Source organism: Dendrobates tinctorius, unplaced genomic scaffold (genome assembly GCF_039654945.1).
Source record: "Dendrobates tinctorius isolate UK_male_01 unplaced genomic scaffold, ASM3965494v1 ptg000028l, whole genome shotgun sequence".
NCBI classification, from domain to species: domain Eukaryota; kingdom Metazoa; phylum Chordata; class Amphibia; order Anura; family Dendrobatidae; genus Dendrobates; species Dendrobates tinctorius.
In genome coordinates this window covers 19,630,629-19,657,053 of record NW_027361696.1, presented here as the reverse complement: position 1 = coordinate 19,657,053, position 26,425 = coordinate 19,630,629, and the positions used below count along the sequence as shown (strand labels likewise).

The 26,425-nt window shown below is 53.1% G+C and overlaps 2 protein-coding genes and 1 long non-coding RNA gene across 5 annotated transcripts in view; 1 reads left to right on the top strand and 2 right to left on the bottom strand.

Annotated features, from left to right (window-relative positions):
* Window positions 1-1,540, top strand: part of ATP4A (ATPase H+/K+ transporting subunit alpha) — a 48,776-nt gene extending 47,236 nt beyond the window's left edge. The window contains exon 23 of the mRNA XM_073570388.1: window positions 1,158-1,540. Coding sequence (XP_073426489.1) covers window positions 1,158-1,186 — 29 coding nt within the window. The 3' untranslated portion in view covers window positions 1,187-1,540. The remainder of the gene's footprint in view (window positions 1-1,157) is intronic.
* TMEM147 (transmembrane protein 147) lies at window positions 1,538-8,259 on the bottom strand. Of its 3 annotated transcripts, none has more exons than XM_073570389.1 (7): window positions 8,088-8,259; window positions 6,210-6,279; window positions 4,161-4,226; window positions 3,315-3,451; window positions 3,074-3,158; window positions 2,116-2,237; window positions 1,538-1,975 (listed from the first exon to the last, which is right to left on the bottom strand). In XM_073570389.1, the coding sequence occupies exons 1-7, from the start codon at window positions 8,162-8,164 to the stop codon at window positions 1,855-1,857; spliced, it is 678 nt and encodes a 225-aa protein (XP_073426490.1). In that variant the 5' UTR covers window positions 8,165-8,259; the 3' UTR covers window positions 1,538-1,854. The 3 variants fall into 3 exon arrangements, with proteins under 3 accessions (XP_073426490.1, XP_073426492.1, XP_073426491.1); XM_073570391.1 differs by lacking the exon at window positions 8,088-8,259 and adding an exon at window positions 8,024-8,087; XM_073570390.1 differs by lacking the exon at window positions 6,210-6,279 and having other exon boundaries at window positions 8,088-8,227.
* Window positions 8,260-8,525: 266 nt separating this feature from the next.
* LOC141085181 (uncharacterized) lies at window positions 8,526-18,882 on the bottom strand. Its single transcript, XR_012231226.1, has 3 exons — window positions 18,790-18,882; window positions 17,595-17,715; window positions 8,526-9,144 (listed from the first exon to the last, which is right to left on the bottom strand). It is a non-coding gene; the product is annotated as an uncharacterized lncRNA (long non-coding RNA).
* Between the last annotated feature and the right edge of the window lie 7,543 nt (window positions 18,883-26,425).

The window sequence follows — 26,425 nt, the reverse complement described above, 5'->3', positions numbered from 1 at the left end:
GCAGTTGTCATTGATGAGAAGGGGAGGCAGGAAAGTCGTCCCAACCCTCAGGATTGCTCAGTGCCTGGCTGGTATGTCATTTTTACTTCCATTCCAATGATCATGAGAGGCAACAAATACTAGTAGTGGGGCAACAAATAAAGAAAACACATGCTTTATGTATACATCCCTTTAACCCCTTAATGACTGCCAAAAACGTCTTAACTGACGTGAGATATAAGAGAATAGCATCCCCATACAGGTGACCATCCAACAGCTGTCGGCTGTACACTATAACTGACAAATTGCTGCATCAGCCACGATCAGTGTTGTCACCATCCATATCATTTTATCCCCTTAGATGCTGCTGTTAATAGTGACAACATCATATAAATGGTTAACAGAGTGTTGGGGCTTCCTCTTTATCCCCATTGGCACCCTGAGATCATGATTGTGTGGTCCTGATGTTTGCCATGGCAATTCACGACCAAATAGCGGCCTTAGAGTCTGATGGCTGTTGTAACCTGTTCAGAAGTTAGCGGTATTTAAGTGGTATAAATACACTTTTTCTTTTCTGTCATGCCACTTTGCATTAATTCCTGAAAATGACCTGAAGGGTTAATAAACTACCTGACAGCAGTTTTCAATATGCAAGGGGGTGCAGTTTTTAAAATGGCATAACTTTTGGGGTTTTTCCAATATATAGGACCCCCAAAGTCACTTCAAACCTGGATAGATCCCCAAAAAAAATTTTTTTTGTAAATTTCCTTGATAAAATGAAAAATTACTGCTACATTTTTAAACCTCCTAAAATGCTAACAAAATAAAATAATTTACAAATGGTGCTGATGTAAAGCAAACATTTGGGAAATATTATTTATGAATGATTTTGTGTGGTATGACTATCTGGATTAAAGGGATAAGCATTAAAAGTTTGAAAATTGCTAATTTTTTAACATTTTTCTCAAATTTCTGATATTTTTTACAAATAAAAACAAAACAAATTGACCTAAATTTACCTTTATCCTAAAGTACAATGTGTCACGAAAAAACAATCTCAAAATCACTGGGATTTGTTGAAGCGTTCCAGAGTTATCACCACATAAATTGACAGTGGTCAGATTTCAAAAATTTGGCTGTGTCACTAAGGGGTTAAATCATCCTCATGTTCTCCGCAGGCTGGTGGGACAAGGAGCTTTACTATTAGTCGCCCTGGACCCTGTCAGACACCCGCCACGGACCCAGTCACGCCAGTCTCCTCCGCAGTTGAAGACACAGGAGCCTAGACCCCTCACTGACCGATTGGATTTTCTCCGCTCACGAATCAGAGAATTTGCTGTACATAATAAAATTTGGATCCTGGGCTACAGCTGCAGTGTCGCTCCCTTGTGTCAGGGAAGGAGGGGATGAGTCCTGTACTCGGAGGGGCAGGCGCTTTTTTAAGTTCTATGTGCTGTGACTCTGCCCATCGCGCCCTGCGAGTGGCACCAACGTGGCAGTAAGATTTTGTGTGATGTCACAACTCCGTACGATGGAGATTAATAAATTATTACACAACTGACAGCTGAGTGTTTATTATTGCGTCTGGATGCGAACGGAATCTGGCCTGAGTGAAGCAATGGCCGCCTGCACTCTAGCCAGCCGAGACCCCCATACTGTACTGCTTTTCTTTCCATTGACCATGTGGATGCAGCAGCAACTAGCACTAGAGCAGAAGAGTGAGTGCAGCTCTGGATGTGACTGGTGTAAGTCATCGGTCGTTCTTCACCCGGGCAGTGAAGGGTCAGAGTCTGATTTATTACAAAGCTTTATGTAATAATACTTATAAAGTTCTCCCCATTATTAAACATCTTCCTGGACGCGGCGTTCGCAGGATCAGTTACCGTGGACCAGACTGACGAAGAGTGTGAGGCAGCTCAGGGACAGGACACCGGTGGTCACAGCTTTCAGGAGCAGCGCCGTCCAGCTCCCCAACAAGAAGATGTGCACGAAGCAGCTGGAAAGAGAGGACACACGTCACTACCTCTGCTTGCTGGGAAAGGCCAGAAGCAGGAGGATTCGATATATCAGACTACACATAAGAAACAGCACAACTCTCCGTCACTAAGCTGCTGCAGAACATCTCCCCATACTCACTCCAGTAGGAAGGCCTTGTACATGCTGAGCCCGAGCAGGACTGTGACCGGAAGACGGAAGTGAGCGGGGAGATCGTAGCGTGTCCACATCCAGACCAAGGCCGCTACCGCCATGTAGTGCACCTGACAACACCAAGGGGTACAGAGGTCAGAAAATCAGCAAAATTTGGGTCAAAACCCACAAATCTCTCACAAGTATAAGTATACGAACAGCCCGGGAGTGACTTCCCTTTCTTCTCTGCAATAGCAGTATACCCATTATGTGCTGACAGGTCCCCTGAAGATTCACAGAGTGATGAAACACGTTGGGATGCACAGGGAAAACATAGGACTAATAAGTAAGGGTCAGGTGTGGACTTCCCTTGTAATGGCGGAAGCTTTGGGGTCTAGGATTATGCCTGCCTTTTGTGGGTTTAACAGGGAAAGTGTACCCCATTCCTCTCTTTGGATCTCTGCTGTTTGGGATGAAAATCTGACAATTGATGCCCTTTCAACATATGGATGAGATTGTTCCATATTACATTTATCTGTGGAATTGTATGGACACTTTCTCCTCACTCACTAAATGGATTTATGTCCACATGACTGTGATCTTTCGCATCTAACCATTACAGGAGAATCCCTTGTTATTCATGATTTGCCATACGCCTTTAAATGGTTATTGTTTGGAAAAAATATTTTTTGATCACAGTAATCTATGTTTTAATCTATATTCAGTCTTAATGGTACTCAGAACTGGGATCAGTTGCATGTGCAATTAGGCAAAGAGGTCTGTGATTTACTGTATCCAGACATCCTTGTGGTTAGTTCACAACACTACAGGCTAAAAAGTGAGATTTTAATTATTGCACTATATAACTTTTTCCCTAAGGGTAGCTTTTTTAATAATATTTGATTAAAAAGTTGGGTACAGAGCGGGTTCGGGGCCGGTAACGCAAGACTCGGGTCCGGGGTCTTACCAGGCTGATGTTGGAATCGATGCTCATCTGGATGTATTTCCAGTCAAATTCAATACCTCGGGCACCGACCCAGAGCGGGAGACACCTGCGACCAAACAAGACAGCATTGAAAAGGGAGCAGTCATTGCCTCACGTCAGCGCCAACCAAGAGGTTACATCTGACGGGCAGTACCAAATGTGCGCCAACTGCAGAAGTTCGGGTGCACAGCCCCTTTAAATAATGGTTTTCAAATACTCTTACCTCGACATGACGAGCTCCGCGGTCGCCCATCCCATCGCAGCCACCATTATCTTGTACTCGCCTTTCCCTGCGTTACGAGACATCACCAAGTGCAAACCCAACAGGTCCGCCAGGTCCACCGTGGCCTTCATGAACTCCTGAAAAGTGGCAATGAACCATCACTTACTGAGCAGTCACACACATCAAGCTGAAGCCTGTTATGTTATTCCCCAATCGCCTCCAGAGCTGCATTCATAATTCTTTTATGTCATGTTTTACTCTCCAATCACCTCCAGAGCTGCATTCTGTTATTTCACATTTTATTCTACAATCACTTCCAGAGCTGCATTCACAATTCTGTTATGTTTTACTCTCCAATCACCTCCAGAGCTGCATTCACAATTTCACTGTTAGGTCATGTTTTATCTCCAGTCACATTCAGAGCTGTATTCACAATTATTCAGGTTATGCAAATTACTCCAGTCAAATACCACATGGCATTCACACTTCTGCTATAATATCTTGTCTCCTAATCACATCCAGTGCTGGCTTCTTAATTCTTTTATGTCATGGCCTGTACTCTAGTCCCAGCCAGAGCTGCAATCATAATTCTGCACTTGTGTCATTTGTATCCTCCAGTCACATATAAAGCTGCATCACTAGGATACATGAAACGTCTACTGCTTGAAGTGTCGTCTCCCACAGCTGAGAACCACGGGCAGAAACCTGAAAGCATATAACCCCGAGCGCAGCTCCGGATGTGACTGGAGGAAGGATTTACTACACACGATCTGATGCTATAATGCACTGATCACCAGAACAGGCAAAGTGACCGCATAATAGGATAAGGAGCCTGAAGTGTCTCACCCCAATGAAGTCGTAAGCGCCGGCCGCTCCCTCCCAGGTCGGGAAAAACGTCGCCAGGAAAAGCATCTGGAAATGGAGAGAAATATCAGCACTGAGTGGAACGTGGACCCCACAGAATCTGTACCCCCGCTGAACCCCAGCAGCAAAGACATGCCCGGCCACCGCCCGCATCCCTGTATCCAGGCACTATGCTGTCCATGGAATGACCACTGGGAAGCCCCGTCTACTCCCCACTGACCACTGGGAAGCCCCATCTACTCCCCACCATCAGTCGCAGTTATCACAATGCGCCATGTAGAGCCCAACAATGTCAGTGGTTTATTATTGTGGATAGTGGGAGTGTGGCTGCAAAGACCCCATCACCCCAACATCATAACCGCACTGACAGGCTATGTTATTCACCCGCTGTGCCACAAACCCACAGGGTTATCCTGCCCGCTATCTGCCTGCTGTGCAAACTTTGCACGGTTCTGCACCCTCTTCCCATAGTCACGCTGCCCGCTGTGCAAGCCACACACTGCCGCTAGGACCACCTACACTTAATAAATTATCCACAATCAATGGAGCCTACCTGCCTCCTGTGTAACATATTACTACCCTGTTCCCTACAGACATCTGGCCACCTGTTACTGCAGCCTGGGACCACCTTACTACCTGTGCCCTTTAGTCCCTGCTCTGTGTCCAGCTGCCCTCTATTACTTCTACTCCTTGTACTATTTACACTTATTACGTTACGCCAAGTAATGGCGACATTCTGCCTCCCTGCCCACCATCCACCTCCTGTGCCCCCTCTACCCCCTACTACACTGCATCCCACTGGGCCAACCCCCTCCACCACCATTACTTCTGCCATTGGGGTCAAGTCCTATTACTGCAGCCACTGGTGCTATGTAACCTATAGTGCCAAATCCATGATTTCTATCCCTGGCACCAGCCTCACTGTGCCGCCCCCAACCACGCCAATGTTATCCTCTTCTTGTGCCACCACCACTGGTACCACGCTAACCACTGTGCCAAACTCCCCGTCACCCCTGACACCACTAATACTTACTACGCTGCCCCACATCAATGGGGCCAATCTGCCTCCTATACAACTCGGCACCTAATCACCTCTCCTCCAGCATCCTGCTGCACAGACAATGGCTGTGGAGTCGGTAAGACAAACCTCTGACTCCTCAATTTCCCTGACTTCATAGCCCCAGTCACTACTGAGCATGAGCAGAAAGTACAGCACAGATTCACCAACTAGAAGCCGAGATCCTGAGATCAAGAACAGAAATGACATTTATCAGACACTAGCTGAAGAGCCCGGCGCTGCCCGGGCATAGTAACTAACTGTGGTTAGTTATAGCAAATTATAATTATCCTCCATCCCATAGTCCTGTGCCCATATACCCATCATACATATCCACCATCCCATAGGCCCGTGCCCATATACCCATCATACATATCCACCATCCCATAGTCCCGTGCCCATATACCCATCATACACATCCTCCATCCCATAGTCCCGTGCCCATATACCCATCACACATCCTCTATCCCATAGTCCCGTGTCCATATACCCATCACACATCCTCCATCTCATAGTCCTGTGAGCATATACCCATCATACATATCCGCCATCCCATAGTCCCGTGAGCATATACCCATCATACATATCCGCCATCCCATAGTCCAGTGCCCAAATACCCATCACACATCCTACATCCCATAGTCAACCACTATGACATCATGAGCGGCGGGGCTTGCAACCTATGACGACATCAGCGTCGCCATGGCAACCATTATGACATCATAATGAGGGGCAGGGCTTGATACACACTTTTCCCCATCACTGCGACCCCTGGCACTAACCCATGGTACCACCCTCACTTACTGCACTGCCCCCAAACACCGGTGCCATTGTGCTCCTCTACATCCTGCACTGCCCTCCGTGCAGCCCCCAACCAGTGATGCCATTATGCCTCTTATGCAACTACCACCATGATGCACACCCCCTATCAGTGCCGCCCCTGACACCAGCATCCTCCTCCCCTGCTCTCTCACCTTGCAGAGCTGCACACACAGGTAGGTGGCTCCGGCCTGGACACATCTCCAGAAGGCGCTGTACTCCGACCTGCAGCACAGACACACAGTGAGCCACAGCCTGGGCAACGCGCCTTCCTCATAGCACCCCCTCCTCCTCACAATCCCCTGGGCCCCCCTCCTAACAATCCCCAGGGCCCGGCGCCCTCCTCACAGCCACACTCTGGCCCCGCGCCTTCCTCACAGCCCCCCTCCTCACAATCCCCAGGGCCCCGCGCCCTCATCACGGCTCCAGCCGGGGCCCCGCACCCTCATCACAGCTCCACCCGGGGCCCCGAACTCTCTTACAGATCCCCCAGGGCCCCACACCCTCCTCACAGCTTCACCCAGGGCCCTGCTCCATCTTCACAACTCCCCAGGGGCCCCACACCCTCCTCACAGCTCCACCTGGGGGCCCGCACCCTCCTTACAGATCCCTCGGGCTCCGCACCCTCCTCACAGCTCCACCCGGGGGCCCACACCCTCCTCACAGCTCCACCCGGGGGCCCGCACCCTCCTTACAGATCCCTCGGGCTCCGCACCCTCCTCACAGCTCCACCCGGGGGCCCGCACCCTCCTTACAGATCCCTCGGGCTCCGCACCCTCCTCACAGCTCCACCCGGGGGCCCGCACCCTCCTCACAGCTCCCTCGGGCTCCGCACCCTCCTCACAGCTCCACCCGGGGGCCCGCACGCTCCTTACAGATCCCTCGGGCTCCGCACCCTCCTCACAGCTCCACCCGGGGGCCCACACCCTCCTCACAGCTCCACTCGGGGGCCCACACCCTCCTTACAGAGACCTCGGGCTCCGCACCCTCCTCACAGCTCCACCCGGGGGCCCGCACCCTCCTTACAGATCCCTCGGGCTCCGCACCCTCCTCACAGCTCCACCCGGGGGCCCGCACCCTCCTTACAGATCCCTCGGGCTCCGCACCCTCCTCACAGCTCCACCCGGGGGCCCGCACCCTCCTTACAGATCCCTCGGGCTCCGCACCCTCCTCACAGCTCCACCTGGGGGCCCGCACCCTCCTTGCAGATCCCTTCGGGCTCCGCACCCTCCTCACAGCTCCACCCGGGGGCCGCACCCTCCTCACAGCTCCACCCGGGGGCCCGCACGCTCCTTACAGATCCCTCGGGCTCCGCACCCTCCTCACAGCTCCACCCGGGGGCCCGCACCCTCCTTACAGATCCCTCGGGCTCCGCACCCTCCTCACAGCTCCACCCGGGGGCCCGCACGCTCCTTACAGATCCCTCGGGCTCCGCACCCTCCTCACAGCTCCACCCGGGAGCCCGCACCCTCCTTACAGATCCCTCGGGCTCCGCACCCTCCTCACAGCTCCACCCGGGGGCACGCACGCTCCTTACAGATCCCTCGGGCTCCGCACCCTCCTCACAGCTCCGCACCCTTCTCACAGCTCCACCTGGGGCCCCGCTCCATCTTCACAACTCCCCAGGGGCCCCGCACCCTCCTCACAGCTCCCACCCGGGGGCCCGCTCCCTCCGGCTCCGCACCCTTCTCACAGCTCCACCTGGGGCTCCGCTCCATCTTCACAACTCCCCAGGGGCCCCGCACCCTCCTCACAGCTCCCACCCGGGGGCCCGCACCCTCCTCCCTCCGGCTCCGCACCCTTCTCACAGCTCCACCTGGGGCCCCGCTCCATCTTCACAACTCACCAGGGGCCCCGCACCCTCCTCACAGCTCCCACCCGGGGGCCCGCACCCTCCGGCTCCGCACCCTTCTCACAGCTCCACCTGGGGCCCCGCTCCATCTTCACAATTCCCTAGGGGGCCCCGCACCTTCCTCAACAGCTCCACCTGGGGCCCCACACACTCCTCATAGCTCCCGGTGCTCGGTACTCACAGGCCGCTGCATTTGTAAGTGATGAAATACGGGAAATAGGCCAAAGCGAAGCAGTTACCGAAATGAAAGAGCGTCATGGCGACCAGTGACCACCGGCTGGTCACCAATCAGTGGCCAATCAGAAACAGGGCTTCGCGCCTGCGCAGTAGCGGATCACCTATCTGAGCATGCGCAGTAGGTGACAGGTTGAAGGGGGCTGTCTTTTCTATAAGCATGCGCAGTGAATGTGCGCTGTCCGTGACCGCGCAGCGGGCTTGTCGTTCCATTATGATCCAGACATAACCCAGTAAGGAAATGGTTAATACGGGTTAGGACAGAAATGCTGACATGCGCCTGCGCGTTGAGCATGCGCTGTAGGTAACGAGGCAAGTCAGTGTCGTCTTGGCGCATGTGCAGTGAGTGTAGTTGGTTGTTAGTCTCCGCTCAGCTGCTGCGTGCTTGACGAGTTAAGTGAAGGGTTAACAGAGGATCATCGGCTGCAGAACGGCCGTGTATGGGGTCGGGGTGCAGAATGTGGTGGGAGTCGCTATTTTCCCAGGATGCTAATCACATCGTTGAAGTCCCCTCCCCCTTATTCTGCAGATATCACTCCCTTTAACTGCCCCATCCTGTTGTTTTCCTCTCTCTGGGCCCTTGTATTTATACCGGATCATATAAGGGTTTCTATAATTTTTTTTATCTTACATAGTGTTACTAGAGGGGGGTCCCCTTATCAGGACCCTCATCTGTCTTCTCTCTGGAGGACTTTCATGGACAGTCAGTGACTTCTGTGTAATGCTTAATTTCTCCTCTGGAGGCGCTGCAGGGAAGCCCAGCACTTACTGCCAGATTTACCCATAGATCACAGATGATCACCTTTTTGTAATAATCCCCCCTCTATTACAACAACTCACAATCATATCAATAATTATTTATTTTTTATTTTACAGGATTTTGCGAAAAAATGCAAAAAAAATTATCTGGAAGATGTGAAGTTTTCAGAATGTTTTCTTTTCTTTGCAAAGATCACATTATAATCACTGATTCCCGGGAGATCGCGGGTCTTCATTTTAGTTTGCTGCAAAACAGAGAACGAGGGGTTAATGTGAGGGGGGCCAGTCGCTGATGCGTGCCACACACAGCGAGATCGCTGGAGAGGTCACTGTTGCGTCAAAATCGGTGATGCATCCGCGATCTCGCTGTGTGTGAAGTACCCCTTAAGGTACTGTCACACTGTTAGAGTGTTAGCGACTCCTGGAGTGGACTCTCTGGGTCGCGGCACCAACCCTCCCAGGGCGAGCTAGCCTAGTGAGGACCACCCCCTATACAGGGAGTGTCAGGAGGAAGCCCCAGGGGATACGATACCACGACTGTTGGCACCAGGTGGCCGGCTCACAGGAGATACGAGACTGTGTGACTGGAGGGTGCAGGATACTAGGGAACTGTCGCGTCCGTCTGCGGTCTGGGCTGCAGACAGACAGCGCCCCGAGTAGCACCGACACCCTTTACCCCTATACAGGGATCTGGATTTACTGCAGAGCCCAGGAAGCGCTGTCTGAACAGGAGCAGAGTGCCAGAGCAGAACGGTCGCAATAGAACAGCAGGAAGGGAGCCAAAAACGGAGTCGGAAACCAGGCGAGCAGCGGAGGTACAGAAACGGCAGGCAGAGGCAGAGTCGAGAGTCCAGGCAGAGGTCAAAAACCGGGAGAGTAGCGGAGATACAAAATCGTCAGGTAGTAGAGGGGTCAGGAATCCAGGCCAAGGTCAGCGTCAGTAATCAGGAGAAATGCAAGGTACAAAAACGGCAGGCAACAGAGTAGTCAGAAGTTCAGGCTGAGGTCGGAGTTAACGATAGGCAATCACAAGTAACACCTAGGGGAACCAAGAATATATCCGGTGGCTTGCAAGCCCAGTCCCAAGGTATTTGAGGGATCAGGTCGTCCCTCACAGGCTCCCGGGCTGGTGATGTCATCAGGACCGCCCCCAGGACCAGACCTGATGATGATGCACCAGCCCCTTCATGACTGACAGAGGAGCGGAGTCTGCGTCCAGTAGACGCCTGCGCAGAAGCCCTTTCATTGTTGCCGCCCTCACTCGGGCGCGAGCCACGGCGCCTCCTAGTGGTTGAGGGCGGAACAGCAGGCCCCGAGATCGACGACGACATGTCAGTCCGGCGTCTCCTGATGGCCGAGGCCTGGACAGCAGGCCTTGAGCCCGAGGGCGGCGTGACAGTCCGTCGCCTCCTAGTGGCTGAGGGCGGAACAGCGGGCCCCGAGTCTGACGGCGACGTGACAGTACCCCCCTCTCCAGGAGGGGCCTCCGGACCCTCAAAACCCGGTTTGTCAGGGTGAAGGAGATGAAATCTCCTAATTAATGCCTTGGCATGGATGTTCCTTGCGGGGACCCAGGACCTCTCCTCCGGGCCGTAGCCCTTCCAGTGTATAAGATACTGTATGGAGTCTCTCACAAGGCGGGAGTCAAGGATACCCTGGACTTCATACTCCAAGGACCCTCCGACCGAAACATGAGGAGGAGGGGACTGGACAGGGTGAATTGGGGAGCGATACAGTTTGAGGAGAGACTTGTGGAACACGTTAGGTAATTTAAATGACTGCGGAAGTTTCAAACGGAAGGCTACCGGATTAACCACTTCTATAATTTCATATGGGCCGATAAATCTGGGACCCAGTTTGGCAGACGGTACTTTCAGTTTGATGTTTTTAGTCGAAAGCCAAACTTTGTCCCCAACCCCCAAGTGTGGCCCCTTGGACCGTCGTTTGTTTGCAGCTGAAGCCTGTCTAACTTGAGCCCCTTTCAAATTCGTATTTACTTCAGACCATATTGTTTTCAAGCGATGTATGTTTTTCTCTACCCCAGGGAGCTCCGACATCCTAGCCGTGAACGACCCAAAGCGCGGATGCAATCCAAGGTTACAAAAAAAAGGGGTAGGTTTAATAGAGTCCTGGTAGCGATTATTTAAGGCAAACTCAGCCAATGGCAGATGTTCTACCCAGTCGGACTGGTGTCCTGACACGTAACAACGGAGGTATTGCTCCAGAGCTTGATTAGCACGTTCGGTTTGCCCATTGGTTTCGGGGTGGTAGGCCGAGGAGAAGGATAACTCAACACCGATGCGTTTACAGAACGCCCTCCAGAATTTTGAGACGAACTGGGTACCTCTGTCGGACACAATATTTGACGGAACACCATGAAGACGTACAATGTGCACAAGGAACAATTTGCTCAAGGTTTCGGAGTTAGGTAAGCCAGACAGGGGAATAAAATGGCACTGTTTGCTGAACCTGTCTACCACCACCCAGATACATGTTTTCCCATCTGAGGTCGGCAGGTCTGTGATGAAGTCCATGGAGATGTGGGTCCATGGACTCTCAGGGGTGGGCAAGGACTGAAGCCAGCTAGCAGGGCGATTATGGGTGGATTTGGCGCGGGCACAGACTTCACATGCTGAAACATAGTTCTTACAGTCCTTGACCACCGTCGGCCACCAAAAGTTCCTAGTTACCAACCTGGTGGTATTGTTGAGCCCAGGATGACCTGCCAGAACAGAGTCATGTGACTCTTTAAGAACTTGAAGGCGAAAGGAATTCGGAACAAACAATTTTTGGGGGGGTGTAGTGTCAGGAGCTCGTTCCGGAGACCTACGGATCTCCTCCAGAAGGTCCAAGAAAACTGCCGACACGACGATCCCATTGGCTAATATCGGAACGGGTTCACAGTCTTCGGCTTGTGTGGGGCAAAAACTGCGAGGAGGGCATCAGCCCTCACATTTTTCGTGCCAGGGCGAAAGGTGATTAAAAAAATCGAACCTTGAAAAGAACAAGGCCCACCTGGCCTGCCTGGAATTCAGTCTTTTAGCTGACTCCAGGTAGGTCAGGTTTTTGTGGTCTGTAATGACGGTGACCTTGTGTTTGGCGCCTTCGAGAAAGTGACGCCATTCCTCGAAGGCCCATTTGATTGCTAGTAATTCCCGATTCCCAATATCATAGTTCTTCTCTGTGGCAGAGAACTTTCGGGAAAAAAAAGCACATGGGAGCAGCTGAGTGAGGGCTGCAGTGCCTTGCGATAGCACTGCTCCCACTCCGACTTCGGAGGCATCCACCTCCACATTAAATGGGCGGTCTAAGTCAGGTTGTACTAAAACCGGGTTGGCCACAAAGCATTCTTTTAACGTAGAAAATGCTTGAATGGCCTCGGGATTCCAGTTGGTCACGTCCGCCCCCTTTCGGGTTAGATCCGTGAGTGGCTTGGCAATCTCAGAAAAACTCTTGATAAACTTACGGTAGTAATTGGCAAATCCCAAAAATCGCTGCAATGCTTTCAGCGATTTGGGTTGCACCCACGCCTTAATAGGTTGGATCTTGGCAGGATACATGCGGAACCCCCTGCCTGAGACCATGTACCCCAAAAATTGTACCTCCTCAGCGAAAAAGACACATTTCTCCAACTTAGCAAACAAGGAGTTCTCCCGTAGTCTCTGCAGTACTGAACGGACGTGTTGAGCATGTGTCACAGGGTCAGTGGAGTAAATCAAAATATCATCCAAGTACACAACGACATACACACCACAGATGTCCCTGAAAATATCATTAACAAAGTGCTGAAACACTGCAGGAGCATTGCTGAGTCCGAAAGGCATTACTAGGTACTCAAAGTGACCAAGAGGTGTATTAAACGCTGTCTTCCACTCATCGCCGTCTCTTATGCGGATTAGATTGTATGCCCCCCGGAGGTCAAGTTTAGTAAACCAACGGGCTCCAATTAGCTGATTAAAAAGATCAGGGATGAGTGGAAGCGGGTACTGGTTCTTTATAGTGATTGCGTTTAATTCCCGGTAGTCAATGCAGGGTCTGAGACCACCATCTTTCTTCTCTACAAAGAAGAACCCAGCTCCAACTGGTGAAATAGATGGTCTAATGAACCCCTTTCTTAAGCTATCCGCTATGTATTCATTCATGGCCTGACGCTCTGGACCAGAGAGATTAAATATTCTCCCTTTTGGAAGACGGGCATCTGGAATTAGGTTTATAGGACAATCATACTCTCTGTGGGGCGGTAGTTTCTCAGACTCTATAACGGAAAAGACATCTCCATAATCCCTGAGAGCAAACGGTATGAAGGGGTGTTTTTTTAGCTTGGTTTGATTTACTGCTACAGACATGCAATTATCCTGGCATTGCGAACTCCAGCGCACCACATCACCCAGGTGCCAGTCAATGACAGGGTTATGTTGACGTAGCCACGGCATTCCCAAAATGACTGCAGAAGATAGATTGTCCAACACAAAAAAGGAAATAAGCTCAGTATGTAGTGCTCCTACTGACATAGTTATCTTAGCAGTAACAAATTTAACCCCCTCCTGAATAATGGATGTGCCATTAATAGCCGTGGTTTTAATTGGAATATTAAGTTTCAGTAGTGGGACACCAAGTTTTTTAGCAGCAAAAGAGTCCATAAAATTCCCTTCAGACCCGCTATCGACATAGGCTTTTAAACACAGAGAATCCTGACCAACATACAATGAAATAGGTAGTAAAACTTTGGCCGCATCTGCGGGCAATACCTGAGCCTCTGCGCAACCATAGCCAGAGCTGCTCAGAGGCTGATGTTCCTGGGGTACGGATCTCTGACGTTCAGCTTTGTCCCTGGAGTCTCCTAACTGCAGCATGCTCGAGCAGGAAGGTGAGACTGATCCTCCAGGCTGTATACTGAGGCTTAGTAACAGGTGTTTTAGTCCAACAATCAGCTCAGGCAAGAGAGGAAAGGAAAAAAAAAATTCAGAGAAACTGTCTTCATATAGGTGTGATATATATATATACACACACAAGAGACAGTTTTATTTGGGCCGGATATAATGTCGCGTCCGTCTGCGGTCTGGGCTGCAGACAGACAGCGCCCCGAGTAGCACCGACACCCTTTACCCCTATACAGGGATCTGGATTTACTGCAGAGCCCAGGAAGCGCTGTCTGAACAGGAGCAGAGTGCCAGAGCAGAACGGTCGCAATAGAACAGCAGGAAGGGAGCCAAAAACGGAGTCGGAAACCAGGCGAGCAGCGGAGGTACAGAAACGGCAGGCAGAGTCGAGAGTCCAGGCAGAGGTCAAAAACCGGGAGAGTAGCGGAGGTACAAAATCGTCAGGTAGTAGAGGGGTCAGGAATCCAGGCCAAGGTCAGCGTCAGTAATCAGGAGAAATGCAGGGTACAAAAACGGCAGGCAACAGAGTAGTCAGAAGTTCAGGCTGAGGTCGGAGTTAACGATAGGCAATCACAAGTAACACGTAGGGGAACCAAGAATATATCCGGCGGCTTGCAAGCCCAGTCCCAAGGTATTTGAGGGATCAGGTCGTCCCTCACAGGCTCCTGGGCTGGTGATGCCCCCAGGACCAGACCTGATGATGATGCACCAGCCCCTTCATGACTGACAGAGGAGCGGAGTCTGCGTCCAGTAGACGCCTGCGCAGAAGCCCTTTCATTGTTGCCGCCCTCACTCGGGCGCGAGGCACGGCGCCTCCTAGTGGTTGAGGGCGGAACAGCAGGCCCCGAGATCGACGACGACATGTCAGTCCGGCGTCTCCTGGTGGCCGAGGCCTGGACAGCAGGCCCCGAGCCCGAGGGCGGCGTGACAGTCCGTCGCCTCCTAGTGGCTGAGGGCGGAACAGCGGGCCCCGAGTCTGACGGCGACGTGACAGGAACACAGGAGAGTACACGGGAGTGCGCTGAATACAGGATAGTGCTAGACGGGTACACGTGGGCACATAAGGCATGTAGCAAGTAACCCATCCGAAGGTGGGCAAAGCAGGACGCGTGCAAGGAGCACGACAGGGTACAGAATGAGGCAACAGTCATGCCAGGTGGTGTAACAGAACACAGGAATAGAGTGAATGCCAGGAGGCACGGCTGAGCAAGAAACAAGGGACAGGATATGAGGGGATGTGCCAGGAGGCACAACTGAGCATGAAGCAACAAGGGTTCAGAGCAAGTGCTAGGAGCACCACAGAATAGCAGACAGAGCAGAGGACCTGAGAACAGCGCACAGCCAGGCTGGGACACAGCTGACCCAGCCAGGAAGCACAACAACAATAATCAGGCACCTCCCCTAGGGGGAGGTGGTCTGATATAGCACATGACTACTACTGGTTCCGGGTCAGGACCTAGCCAGAAAGCACATGACCACTAGTGGTTCCGGGTCAGGTCCTCCAATACCATAGAGAGGACTGAGCCCTATACAGCACTGACAGGAGCGCTCATGCGCAAACGTGACATGGAGGAGGAGACCCGGGGACGAGAGCTGCACGTGCGCACCCGACGGGGACCCCTGAGGGACCGCCGTACCGGAGGGAGTGACGTCGGGGCCAAAGCCCCGCCTCCTGGTGAGCGCGGCATAACAGTACCCCCTCCTTTAAGCCCCCTCTCTCTAGAACTGGAAAATAGCACCTTGACACTAGGAGCGGGATCCAGACACTTCCTAACCGCATGAGGACCAATGAGATCCAGAGTCGCAATACGAGAAAATTCGGTCTCCTGCCATACCCTGGAGAACTCCACGGACAGAGAGTCGGAGGCAGGTATCCCCGAGACAGGTCGAACCAGCAGAGGCACACTGACATGCTTGGAGGCCGAAGCGGTGGTGCAGTCATTGGAAGTCAATTCATCCTTAGGAGGCGAGCTGTCGGAGGATGGTTGCTGGGGAAGTCTCTTCTTGGCACACGATGGGCAAGCAGCCACGAAGTCTTTGACGTCCTGAGCAATAGACGGCCACCAGTAATCGTGGGATAAGCGGGAGAGTGTCCTCTTGACACCAACATGACCGGCAGCCGGAGAAGAATGTCCCCAGGATAACACACCTTTACGGTTACCTTTAGACACAAAGGTCTCCCCTGGACGCTGGGGCGTCAACTTGATGGAAGCCACGGTAATTACCTTGGGACGGTCACTTGACGGAGGTGGAGACTGACTCTCAGCCCCCTTGTTGCTAATGTCACAAGTCACAGACCGGTTGCTTGACGGATGTGGAGACTGACTCTCAGCCTCCTTCTCGACAATGTCACAAGTCACAGACGGGATGCTTGACGGATGTGGAGACTGACTCTCAGCCTCCTTCTCGACAAAGTCACAAGTCACAGACCGCTAGAATCGTTAAAGCATGGCAAGAGGAACATTCTAATGAAGTTGAGCATCTCATCTGGCCCCCACAATCCCCAGACCTCAACATTATTTAGCATTTATGGTCGATTTTAGAGATTTAAGTTAAGACGTCGATTTCCGCCGCCATCGTCGCTCAAAGAACTGGAGGGTGTTTTAACTGAAGAATGGGCTAAAATTCCTTTGGAAACAATTCACACCTTGTATGAATCCATACCTCGGAGAATTGAGGCTGTAATCGCCGCAAAAGGTGGACCTACACCATATTAAACTAACTTTTGTTGATGTTTCCAGGTGTTTGTATTGTTTTGTCCAACCCCTGTAGATGTTACATATGTTGCATTAGGGCCTAGAGCCTTCAAATTACACCTCTGTATCCTCTCATCAAGCAAATTCCTAAATTTGTTGTGATACTAAACAATAGAAAACTAAAGTCTCATTATAATTTTATATAATTTGGGGGCTCCCAGAAACATTTTTATACAATCCTATGGAACCGCTATGGGGACATCACAGGCCAGCACCAATTAATATTAATTTAAAAAATGCTACATCACCTACTTAGTACGTTACCCCATCCAGTGACATAGCAGGTGAATTTATGATAAAGGATATAAACAGCAGGGGCAGGCATGCAGGGTGGATTGTGTCACTAAATTCTACTGGTTCCAGCTTCAAAAGAGAATTGTCATTGGGGAAAATAATACGAATACCATGAGCCTTCCTTGTAGGACAGAGGAGCCCTGCCAAGCTCTCAACCTGGTTTCCTTTTCCCTTGGTTGATTGTGATATTGGCCTTAAGGGCCTGTCACACTAAGCGATATCATTAGCAATATCGCTATAACGTCACTGGTTTTTGTGACGTTATAGCGATATTGCTAGCGATATCGCTATGTGTGATACTTACCTCCGACCGCTCCCCCGCTGGTTATCGCTGATCGCGCGAGAACGTCCTGGACCGTTTCTCATCGTCAGCTTCCTGCTGTGGCGACGAGCGACACGTGGACGCAGGCGGGAGGACGTCTGGATCGCCTCGTCTGACAGGTAAGTAGCGACCCCCGACCCCTGTGATGTCGCTGGTGAGATCTGCCTGTGTGGCAGCTTACTAGCGACCACTTAGCGATGTACAAGTGATCCTGACCGCGTCATATCGCTGGTCGGGATCGCTGGTACATCGCTAATTGTGACAGTACCTTTAGGGCAATGAGAAACCAAATAAAAAGTTCACGACTTTTAGGAGTTTGGTCAGTGAACCAAATTGGGGCTTGTTTGCACCTATGTTAGTGATATGTGTTACACAAAGACTCATATTTCAATCAATAGAAATTGATATATTAACGCATATGGATGGATTTCTGAAGCAGTTACCCTGTGGAGAGTCTGGGTTCCATCTTGAATGATCAGTTTGACAACACTGATGGTCTTCTGACCGGCCTCCGATACCCAAAAGTTGTGTTTGCTCAAGATGACGCCTAACATGTTGGAGGAACTGAAAAAAAGCCAAGGGGGCGAGTTTTGAGGCCAGTGTTCTATGAGAACAATATACTTTAAGAAAGAGAAGCCATGGGGGTGAGTGTTAGGCCAGTGCTCTATGAAAATTATAAGAAAGAGAAGCTATGGGGCGAGTGTGAGGCCAGTGTTCTATAAAAATAATATACTTTAAGAAAGAGAAGCCATGGGGGTGAGTTTGAGGCTGTCTTCTATGAAAGCAATATACTTTAAGAAAGAGAAGCCATGGGGGCAAGTGTGAGGCCAGTGTTCTATAAAAATAATATACTTTAAGAAAGAGAAGCCATGGGGGAGAATGTGAGACCAGTGCTCAATGAAAGCAATATACAGTACTTTAAGAAAAAGAAGCCATGGGGGTGAGTTTGAGACCAGTGCTCTATGAAAACAACATACTTTATGAAAGAGAAGTCATGATCACACTCATCCCCAGCCAATAGGGGCACTACCACTACTCATCCCCAGCCACCAGGAGCACTGACACTACTCATCCCCAGCCACCAGGAGCACTGACACTACTCATCCTCAGCTATCAGGAACACTGACACTACTCATCCCCAGCCACCAGGGACACTGACACTACTCATCCCCAGCCACCAGGGACACTGACACTACTCATCCCCAGCCACCAGGAGCACTGACACTGCTAATCTACAGCCACCAGGAGCACGGACACTACTCATCTCCAGCCACTAGGGGTACTACCACTACTTACCCCAGCCACCAGTAACACTGACACTGGTCATTCCCAGCCACTAGGGGCACTACCACTAGTTACCCCAGCTACCAGTAACACTGACATTGCTCATCCCCAGCCACCAGGAACACTGACACTACTCATCCCCAGGAACAGTAGCATTACTCATCCCCAGTCACCAAGAACACTGACACTACACATCCCCAGCCATCAGTAGCACTGATACTACTCACCCCCAGCCACTAGGGGTACTACCACTAATTACCCCAGCCACCAGGAACAATGACATTACTCACCCCCAGGCACCAGGAGCACTGACACTACTCATCCGCAGCCACCAGGAACACTGACTATACTCACCCCCAACCACCAGAAGCACTGCTACTACCATGGGAATCATGTTGGAGAGTGATCCACTTATTCCCGCAGCTGCAGCATATACGGAGGTGTTTTATCTTGTGTGTGCACTGCAGCCTGTACTGTATCTGATGTCATTCCCACCATGTGGAATATTTACTATACGAATCATAAGACCTTGAGTATAAATACATTTCTGTGTTCAGCTCCGAAAATATCCACAGCTTTCATTACCACAGTGCTACAAAGATAGGAAAGCAGAGGGCAGACTGGTAATACCTGGTGTCGCATGGGGGTCGGGTGCGTACGGAGGACCGAGGGGCGCACGGAGGACAGATGGGCACACAGAGGACTTAGGGGCGCATGGAAGACAGAGGGCGCACGGAGGACAGAAGGGCCATAGAGGACACAAGGGCCCATGAAGGACCTAGGGGTGCATGGAAGACAGAGAGGCGCATGGAGGACAGAGAGGCGCTGAGTGGTGCAGAGTTCAGTGATACCACAGCGGCCGGTGGTGCAGAGCTCACTGACACCAGAGCGGGCCGTTGGGGTAAGAGCTGATACCAGAGAGGCCAGTGGTGCAAAGCTCACTGATACCAGAGCGGCCAGTGGTGCAGAGCTCACTGATACCAGAGCGGCCAGTGGTGCAGAGCTCACTGATACCAGAGCGGCCGGTGGTGCAGAGCTCACTGACACCAGAGCGGGCCGTTGGGGTAAGAGCTGATACCAGAGAGGCCAGTGGTGCAAAGCTCACTGATACCAGAGCGGCCAGTGGTGCAGAGCTCACTGATACCAGAGCGGCCAGTGGTGCAGAGCTCACTGATACCAGAGCGGCCGGTGGTGCAGAGCTCACTGATACCAGAGCGGCCGGTGGTGCAGATCTCACGGATACCAGAGCGGCCAGTGGTGCAGAGCTCACGGATACCAGAGCGGCCGGTGGTGCAGAGCTCACTGATACCAGAGTGGCCGGTGGTGCAGAGCTCACTGATACCAGAGCGGCCGGTGGTGCAGAGCTCACTGATACCAGAGCGGCCAGTGGTGCAGAGCTCACTGATACCAGAGTGGCCGGTGGTGCAAAGCTCACTGATACCAGAGCGGCCAGTGGTGCAGAGCTCACTGATACCAGAGTGGCCGGTGATGCAGAGCTCACTGATACCAGAGTGGCCGGTGGTGCAAAGCTCACTGATACCAGAGCGGCCGGTGGTGCAGAGCTCACTGATACCAGAACGGCCAGTGGTGCAGAGCTCACTGATACCATAGCGGCCAGTGGTGCAGAGCTCACTGATACCAGAGCGGCCGGTGGTGCAGAGCTCACTGATACCAGAGCGGCCGGTGGTGCAGATCTCACGGATACCAGAGCGGCCAGTGGTGCAGAGCTCACTGATACCAGAGCGGTCGGTGGTGCAAAGCTCACTGACACCAGAGTGGCCGGTGGTGCAGAGCTCAGATACCAGAGCGGCCGGTGGTACAGAGCTCACAGGTAACAGAGCGGCCGGTGGTGCGGTGCAGAGCTCACTGATACCAGAGCGACCTGTGGTGCAAAGCTCACTGACACCAGAGCGGCCGGTGATGCAGAGCTCACTGATACCAGAGCGGTCGGTGGTGCAAAGCTCACTGATAGCAGAGTGGCCGGTGATGCAGAGCTCACTGATACCAGAGAGGCCGGTGGTGCAGAGCTCAGACACCAGAGCGGCTGGTGGTGCAGAGCTCACTGACACCAGAGCGGCCGGTGGTGCAGAGCTCACTGATAGCAGAGTGTTCGGTGGTGCAAAGCTCACTGATACCAGAGCAGTCGGTAGTGCAGAGCTCTCTGATAGCAGAGCGGCCAGTGGTGCAGAGCTCACTGATCCCAGAGCGGCCGGTGGTGCAGAGCTCACTGATACCAGAGCGGCCAGTGGTGCAGAGCTCACAGGTAACAGAGCGGCCGGTGGTGCGGTGCAGAGCTCACTGATACCAGAGCGGCCGGTGGTGCAGAGCTCACAGATACCAGAGCGGCCGGTGGTGCAGAGCTCACTGATAGCAGAGTGGCCGGTGGTGCAGAGCTCACTGATCCCAGAGCGGCCGGTGGTGCAGAGCTCACTGATCCCAGAGCGGCCGGTGGTGCAGAGCTCACAGTTAACAGAGCGGCCGGTGGTGCGGTGCAGAGCTCACTGATACCAGAGTGGCCGGTGGTGCAGAGCTCACTGATACCAGAGTGGCCGGTGGTGCAGAGCTCACTGATACCAGAGCGGCCGGTGGTGCAGAGCTCACCGATACCAGAGCGGCCGGTGGTGCAGAGCTCACTGATAGCAGAGTGGCCGGTGGTGCAGAGCTCACCGATACCAGAGCGGCCAGTGGTGCAGAGCTCACTGATACCAGAGAGACCGGTGGTGCAAAGCTCACTGATACCAGAGCGGCTGGTGGAGCAGAGCTCACCGATACCAGCGTGGCCGGTGGTGCAGAGCTCACAGATACCAGAGTGGCCAGTGGTGCCAGAGGCGTATCTAGGCTTCCTGGCACCCGGGGCAAGAATTTGGTTCGGCGCCCCCCCCCCCCCAAGTACATATGCGACTTGCACACTGAGCCATGTACCCACGAGCTGCTCTCCCTAATGCTCTCAATGTTCAGTAAAAAACTGAAAGCAGGAAGAGAAGCTCGTTGTCAAGTATAAAATCGCATATGAGTGAAGTGTCCATATGATGACAACTGGAACCTGCAGAGCTGAATCCTGACATTGCAGCTTCTGAAGTCTCACAACGAATGCACTGCACACTAAGGATTCTCACTTGCCGATGTACAGTCATGACAGCACAAGTATGTGATTTATATACTTCTGGCCACATTCCGACTAGACGTGCCCGGCCTCGCTCCGTTCATTTTCATTGAGTGAGGCCACACACGTCTAGTCAGCATGTGACCGCCTGTATGTAAATTACCGGCATGAGAGAATCCTGACAGCGTTCAGTGAGCACTGTGAGAATTCAGAAGTCTGCAGTCACATAGAATGACAGCAGACTCAGCACAAACCTGGACAACCCCATTAATGTTCCTAAAAAATAAAAACATGAGAATTAGTCAGTAGCACAAATAACATTTACATCCAGGTACCTTATAGATGACGTCTCTGGAGTCGTTCTCCTTTTCTTCTTCTTGTCCAGACCCCATGATGAGTTTTCTCATCCACAGCCATCTCTGCAGACTTCCATCTTCTCCGGTCTTGTGCCGCACATCTCCACACGACGCCCCTAAAGATAGAAGTGTCATTATAATGCTCCTAAATACAAATATCTGCAATATACTGTCGCCTCACACTATTCCCCTCCCTCCTCATACTGTCTCCTCTCACATCCCTCTGTTCACCATACTGTCTCCTCATATATTTACCCCCTCACTCTCTATACTGCCTGCTCACACATACCCCCGACTCCCTATACTGTGTACACATACATTAACCCGTTCGCTCCCCATACTGTCTGCACCCAACCCCCATACTGTTTCCTCATACATACTCTGTGTCCTCAAATCTCCCCACACACATTAAATCCCCCCATCCCCACTCCAAATCCCTCACACACATTAAATACCCCCCCATCCACACTCCAAATCCCTCACACACATTAATAACCCCCCATCCCCACTCCCAAATCCCCCCCACACATTATGTACCCCCCACTCCAAATCCCCCACATATTAACCCCATCCCTACTCATTAACCCCCCCAAACAATAACCCCCATCCCCACTCATTAACACTCCACAAATTAATTCCATCCCCACTCAATAACCCCCATCCCCACATTAACCCCCATCCCCACTCATTAACCCCCCACACATTAACCCCTATCCCCATTCATTAACCCCCACACATTAATTCCATCCCCACTCATTAACCCTCCACAAATTAATTCCATCCTCATTCAATAACCCCATCCCCACTCATTAACCCCCCACACATTAACCCCATCCCCACTCTTTACCCCACACACAGTAACCCCATCCCCACTTATTAACCCCACTACACATTAACCCCATCCCCACATTAACCCCCATCCCCACTCATTAACCCCCACACATTAACCCCATCCCCACTCTTTAACCCCCCCACACATTAATCCCCATCCCCACATTAACCTCATCTCCACTCATTAACCCCCCCACGCATTAACCCCATCGCCACACATTAACACCCCCCATCTTCGGTGGTTTCTTCAGCTCCACATTGGAGCACACTTACCACCAGCGCTGAGCGTTCACTCTGGGCGCCGGGGAGTGACGTCAGCAGCGTGATCACATGACATGTCACGCTGCTGACGTCGCTCTGGCCCGGCGGTCAGAGCTGCAATTGTACTGGCGTCTATACAGATGTCAGTACAATTGTTCCCTGGCAGCAGGCACGCGCTCCTTCTCTGCGCCAGCTGCCAGCTTGACAGCTAACACAGAGAACCGCCGACTCTCAGGCCAGGGGGGCGGCAGAACGCAGCCGCCATTGGGAGGACACTGCGGACCGCTGCATTAGGTGGCCCGGACTGCGCCCCCTGCCCGGCTGCGCCCGGGGCAGCTGCCCCGGCTGCCCCCCCTAGATACGCCCCTGAGTGGTGCAGCGCTCACTGATACCAGAGTGGCCAGTGGTGCAGCGCTCACTGATACCAGAGTGGCCGGTGGTGCAGAGTTCAATGATACCAGAGCGGCCGGTGGTGCAGAGCTCACTGATACCAGAGCATCCGGTTGTGCAGAGCTCTCTGATACCAGAGCGACCGGTGGCGCAGAGCTCACTGATAGCAGAGTGGCTGGTGGTACAGAGCTCACTGATACCAGAGCGGTCGGTGGTGCAGAGCTCACTGATACCAGAGCAGTCGGTGGTGCAGAGCTCACTGATACCAGAGTGGCCGGTGGTGCAGAGCTCACTGATACCAGAGTGGCCGGTGGTGCAGAGCTCACTGATACCAGAGTGGCCGGTGGTGCAGAGCTCACTGACACCAGAGTGGCCGGTGGTGCAGAGCTCACTGATACCAGAGTGGCCGGTGGTGCAGAGCTCACTGACACCAGAGTGGCCGGTGGTGCAAAGCTCACTGACACCAGAGTGGCCGGTGGTGTAGAGCTCACAGATACCAGAGCGGCCGGTGGTGCAGAGCTCACTGATAGCAGAGTGGCCGGTGGTGTAGAGCTCACTGATACCAGAGCGGCCGGTGGTGCAGAGCTCACTGACACCAGAGTGGCCGGTGGTGTAGAGCTCACAGATACCAGAGCGGCCGGTGGTGCAGAGCTCACTGATAGCAGAGTGGCTGGTGGTACAGAGCTCACTGATACCAGAGCGGTCGGTGGTGCAGAGCTCACTGATACCAGAGCAGTCGGTGGTGCAGAGCTCACTGATACCAGAGTGGCCGGTGGTGCAGAGCTCACTGATACCAGAGTGGCCGGTGGTGCAGAGCTCACTGATACCAGAGTGGCCGGTGGTGCAGAGCTCACTGACACCAGAGTGGCCGGTGGTGCAAAGCTCACTGACACCAGAGTGGCCGGTGGTGTAGAGCTCACAGATACCAGAGCGGCCGGTGGTGCAGAGCTCTCTGATACCAGACTGGCAGGTGGTGCAGAGCTCACTGACACCAGAGCGGCCGGTGGTGCAGAGCGGTCGGTGGTGCAGAGCTCACTGATACCAGAGCGGTCGGTGGTGCAGAGCTCACTGATACCAGAGTGGCCGGTGGTGCAGAGCTCACTGATACCAGAGTGGCCGGTGGTGCAGAGCTCACTGATACCAGAGTGGCCGGTGGTGCAGAGCTCACTGACACCAGAGTGGCCGGTGGTGCAAAGCTCACTGACACCAGAGTGGCCGGTGGTGTAGAGCTCACAGATACCAGAGCGGCCGGTGGTGCAGAGCTCTCTGATACCAGAGTGGCAGGTGGTGCAGAGCTCACCGACACCAGAGCGGCCGGTGGTGCAGAGCTCACCGATACCAGAGCGGCCGGTGGTGCAGAGCTCTCTGATACCAGAGTGGCAGGTGGTGCAGAGCTCACTGACACCAGAGCGGCCGGTGGTGCAGAGCTCACTGATACCAGAGCGGCTGGTGGTGCAGAGCTCACAGATACCAGAGCGGCTGGTGGTGCAGAGCTCACAGATACCAGAGCGGCAGGTGGTGCAGAGCTCACTGATACCAGAGCGGCTGGTGGTGCAGAGCTCACAGATACCAGAGCGGCCGGTGGAGCAGAGCTCACCGATACCAGAGCGGCCGGTGGTGCAGAGCTCTCTGATACCAAAGTGGCAGGTGGTGCAGAGCTCACTGATACCAGAGCGGCTGGTGGTGCAGAGCTCACTGATAGCAGAGCGGCTGGTGGTGCAGAGCTCTCTGATAGCAGAGTGGCTGGTGGTACAGAGCTCTCTGATAGCAGAGTGGCTGGTGGTACAGAGCTCACTGATACCAGAGCGGTCGGTGGTGCAGAGCTCACTGATACCAGAGCGGTCGGTGGAGCAGAGCTCACAGATACCAGAGCGGCAGGTGGTGCAGAGCTCACTGATACCAGAGCGGCTGGTGGTGCAGAGCTCACAGATACCAGAGCGGCAGGTGGTGCAGAGCTCACTGATACCAGAGCGGCTGGTGGTGCAGAGCTCACAGATACCAGAGCGGCCGGTGGAGCAGAGCTCACCGATACCAGAGCGGCCGGTGGTGCAGAGCTCTCTGATACCAAAGTGGCAGGTGGTGCAGAGCTCACTGATACCAGAGCGGCTGGTGGTGCAGAGCTCACTGATAGCAGAGCGGCTGGTGGTGCAGAGCTCTCTGATAGCAGAGCGGCTGGTGGTGCAGAGCTCTCTGATAGCAGAGTGGCTGGTGGTACAGAGCTCACTGATACCAGAGCGGTCGGTGGTGCAGAGCTCACTGATACCAGAGCGGTCGGTGGTGCAGAGCTCACTGATACCAGAGTGGCCGGTGGTGCAGAGCTCACCGATACCAGAGTGGCCGGTGGTGCAGAGCTCACCGATACCAGAGCGGCCGGTGGTGCAGAGCTCTCTGATAGCAGAGCGGCCGGTGGTACAGAGCTCACTGATACCAGAGCGGCCGGTGGTGCAGAGCTCACTGATACCAGAGCGGTCGGTGGTGCAGAGCTCACTGATACCAGAGCGGTCGGTGGTGCAGAGCTCACTGATACCAGAGCGGCCGGTGGTGCAGAGCTCACTGATACCAGAGCGGCCGGTGGTGCAGAGCTCACTGATACCAGAGCGGCCGGTGGTGCAGAGCTCACTGATACCAGAGCGGCCGGTGGTGCAGAGCTCACTGATACCAGAGCGGCCGGTGGTGCAGAGCTCACAGATACCAGAGCGGCCAGTGGTGCAGAGCTCTCTGATAGCAGAGTGGCCGGTGGTGCAGAGCTCACTGATACCAGAGTGGCCGGTGGTGCAGAGCTCACTGATACCAGAGTGGCCGGTGGTGCAGAGCTCACTGATACCAGAGCAGTCGGTGGTGCAGAGCTCACTGATACCAGAGGGGCTGGTGGTGCAGAGCTCACAGATACCAGAGCAGTCAGTGGTGCAGAGCTCACAGATACCAGAGCAGTCGGTGGTGCAGAGCTCACAGATACCAGAGCAATCGGTGGTGCAGAGCTCACTGATATCAGAGCGATCAGTGGTGCGGAGCAGTTCTGAAATAGGAGCCACCGGAGTAACAAGTCTGT

Bases quoted from the DNA above. Each gene is read 5' to 3' on its own strand.
- TMEM147 (XM_073570389.1), bottom strand. From the start codon at position 8,164: ATGACGCTCTTTCATTTCGGTAACTGCTTCGCTTTGGCCTATTTCCCG. The intron at 3,452-4,160 runs GTGAGACACTTC...GCCACTTTTCAG, and splicing joins GCGCTTACGACTTCATTGGG to GAGTTCATGAAGGCCACGGT. The intron at 1,976-2,115 runs GTGAGTATGGGG...CTCTCTTTCCAG, and splicing joins TACAAGGCCTTCCTACTGGA to CTGCTTCGTGCACATCTTCT.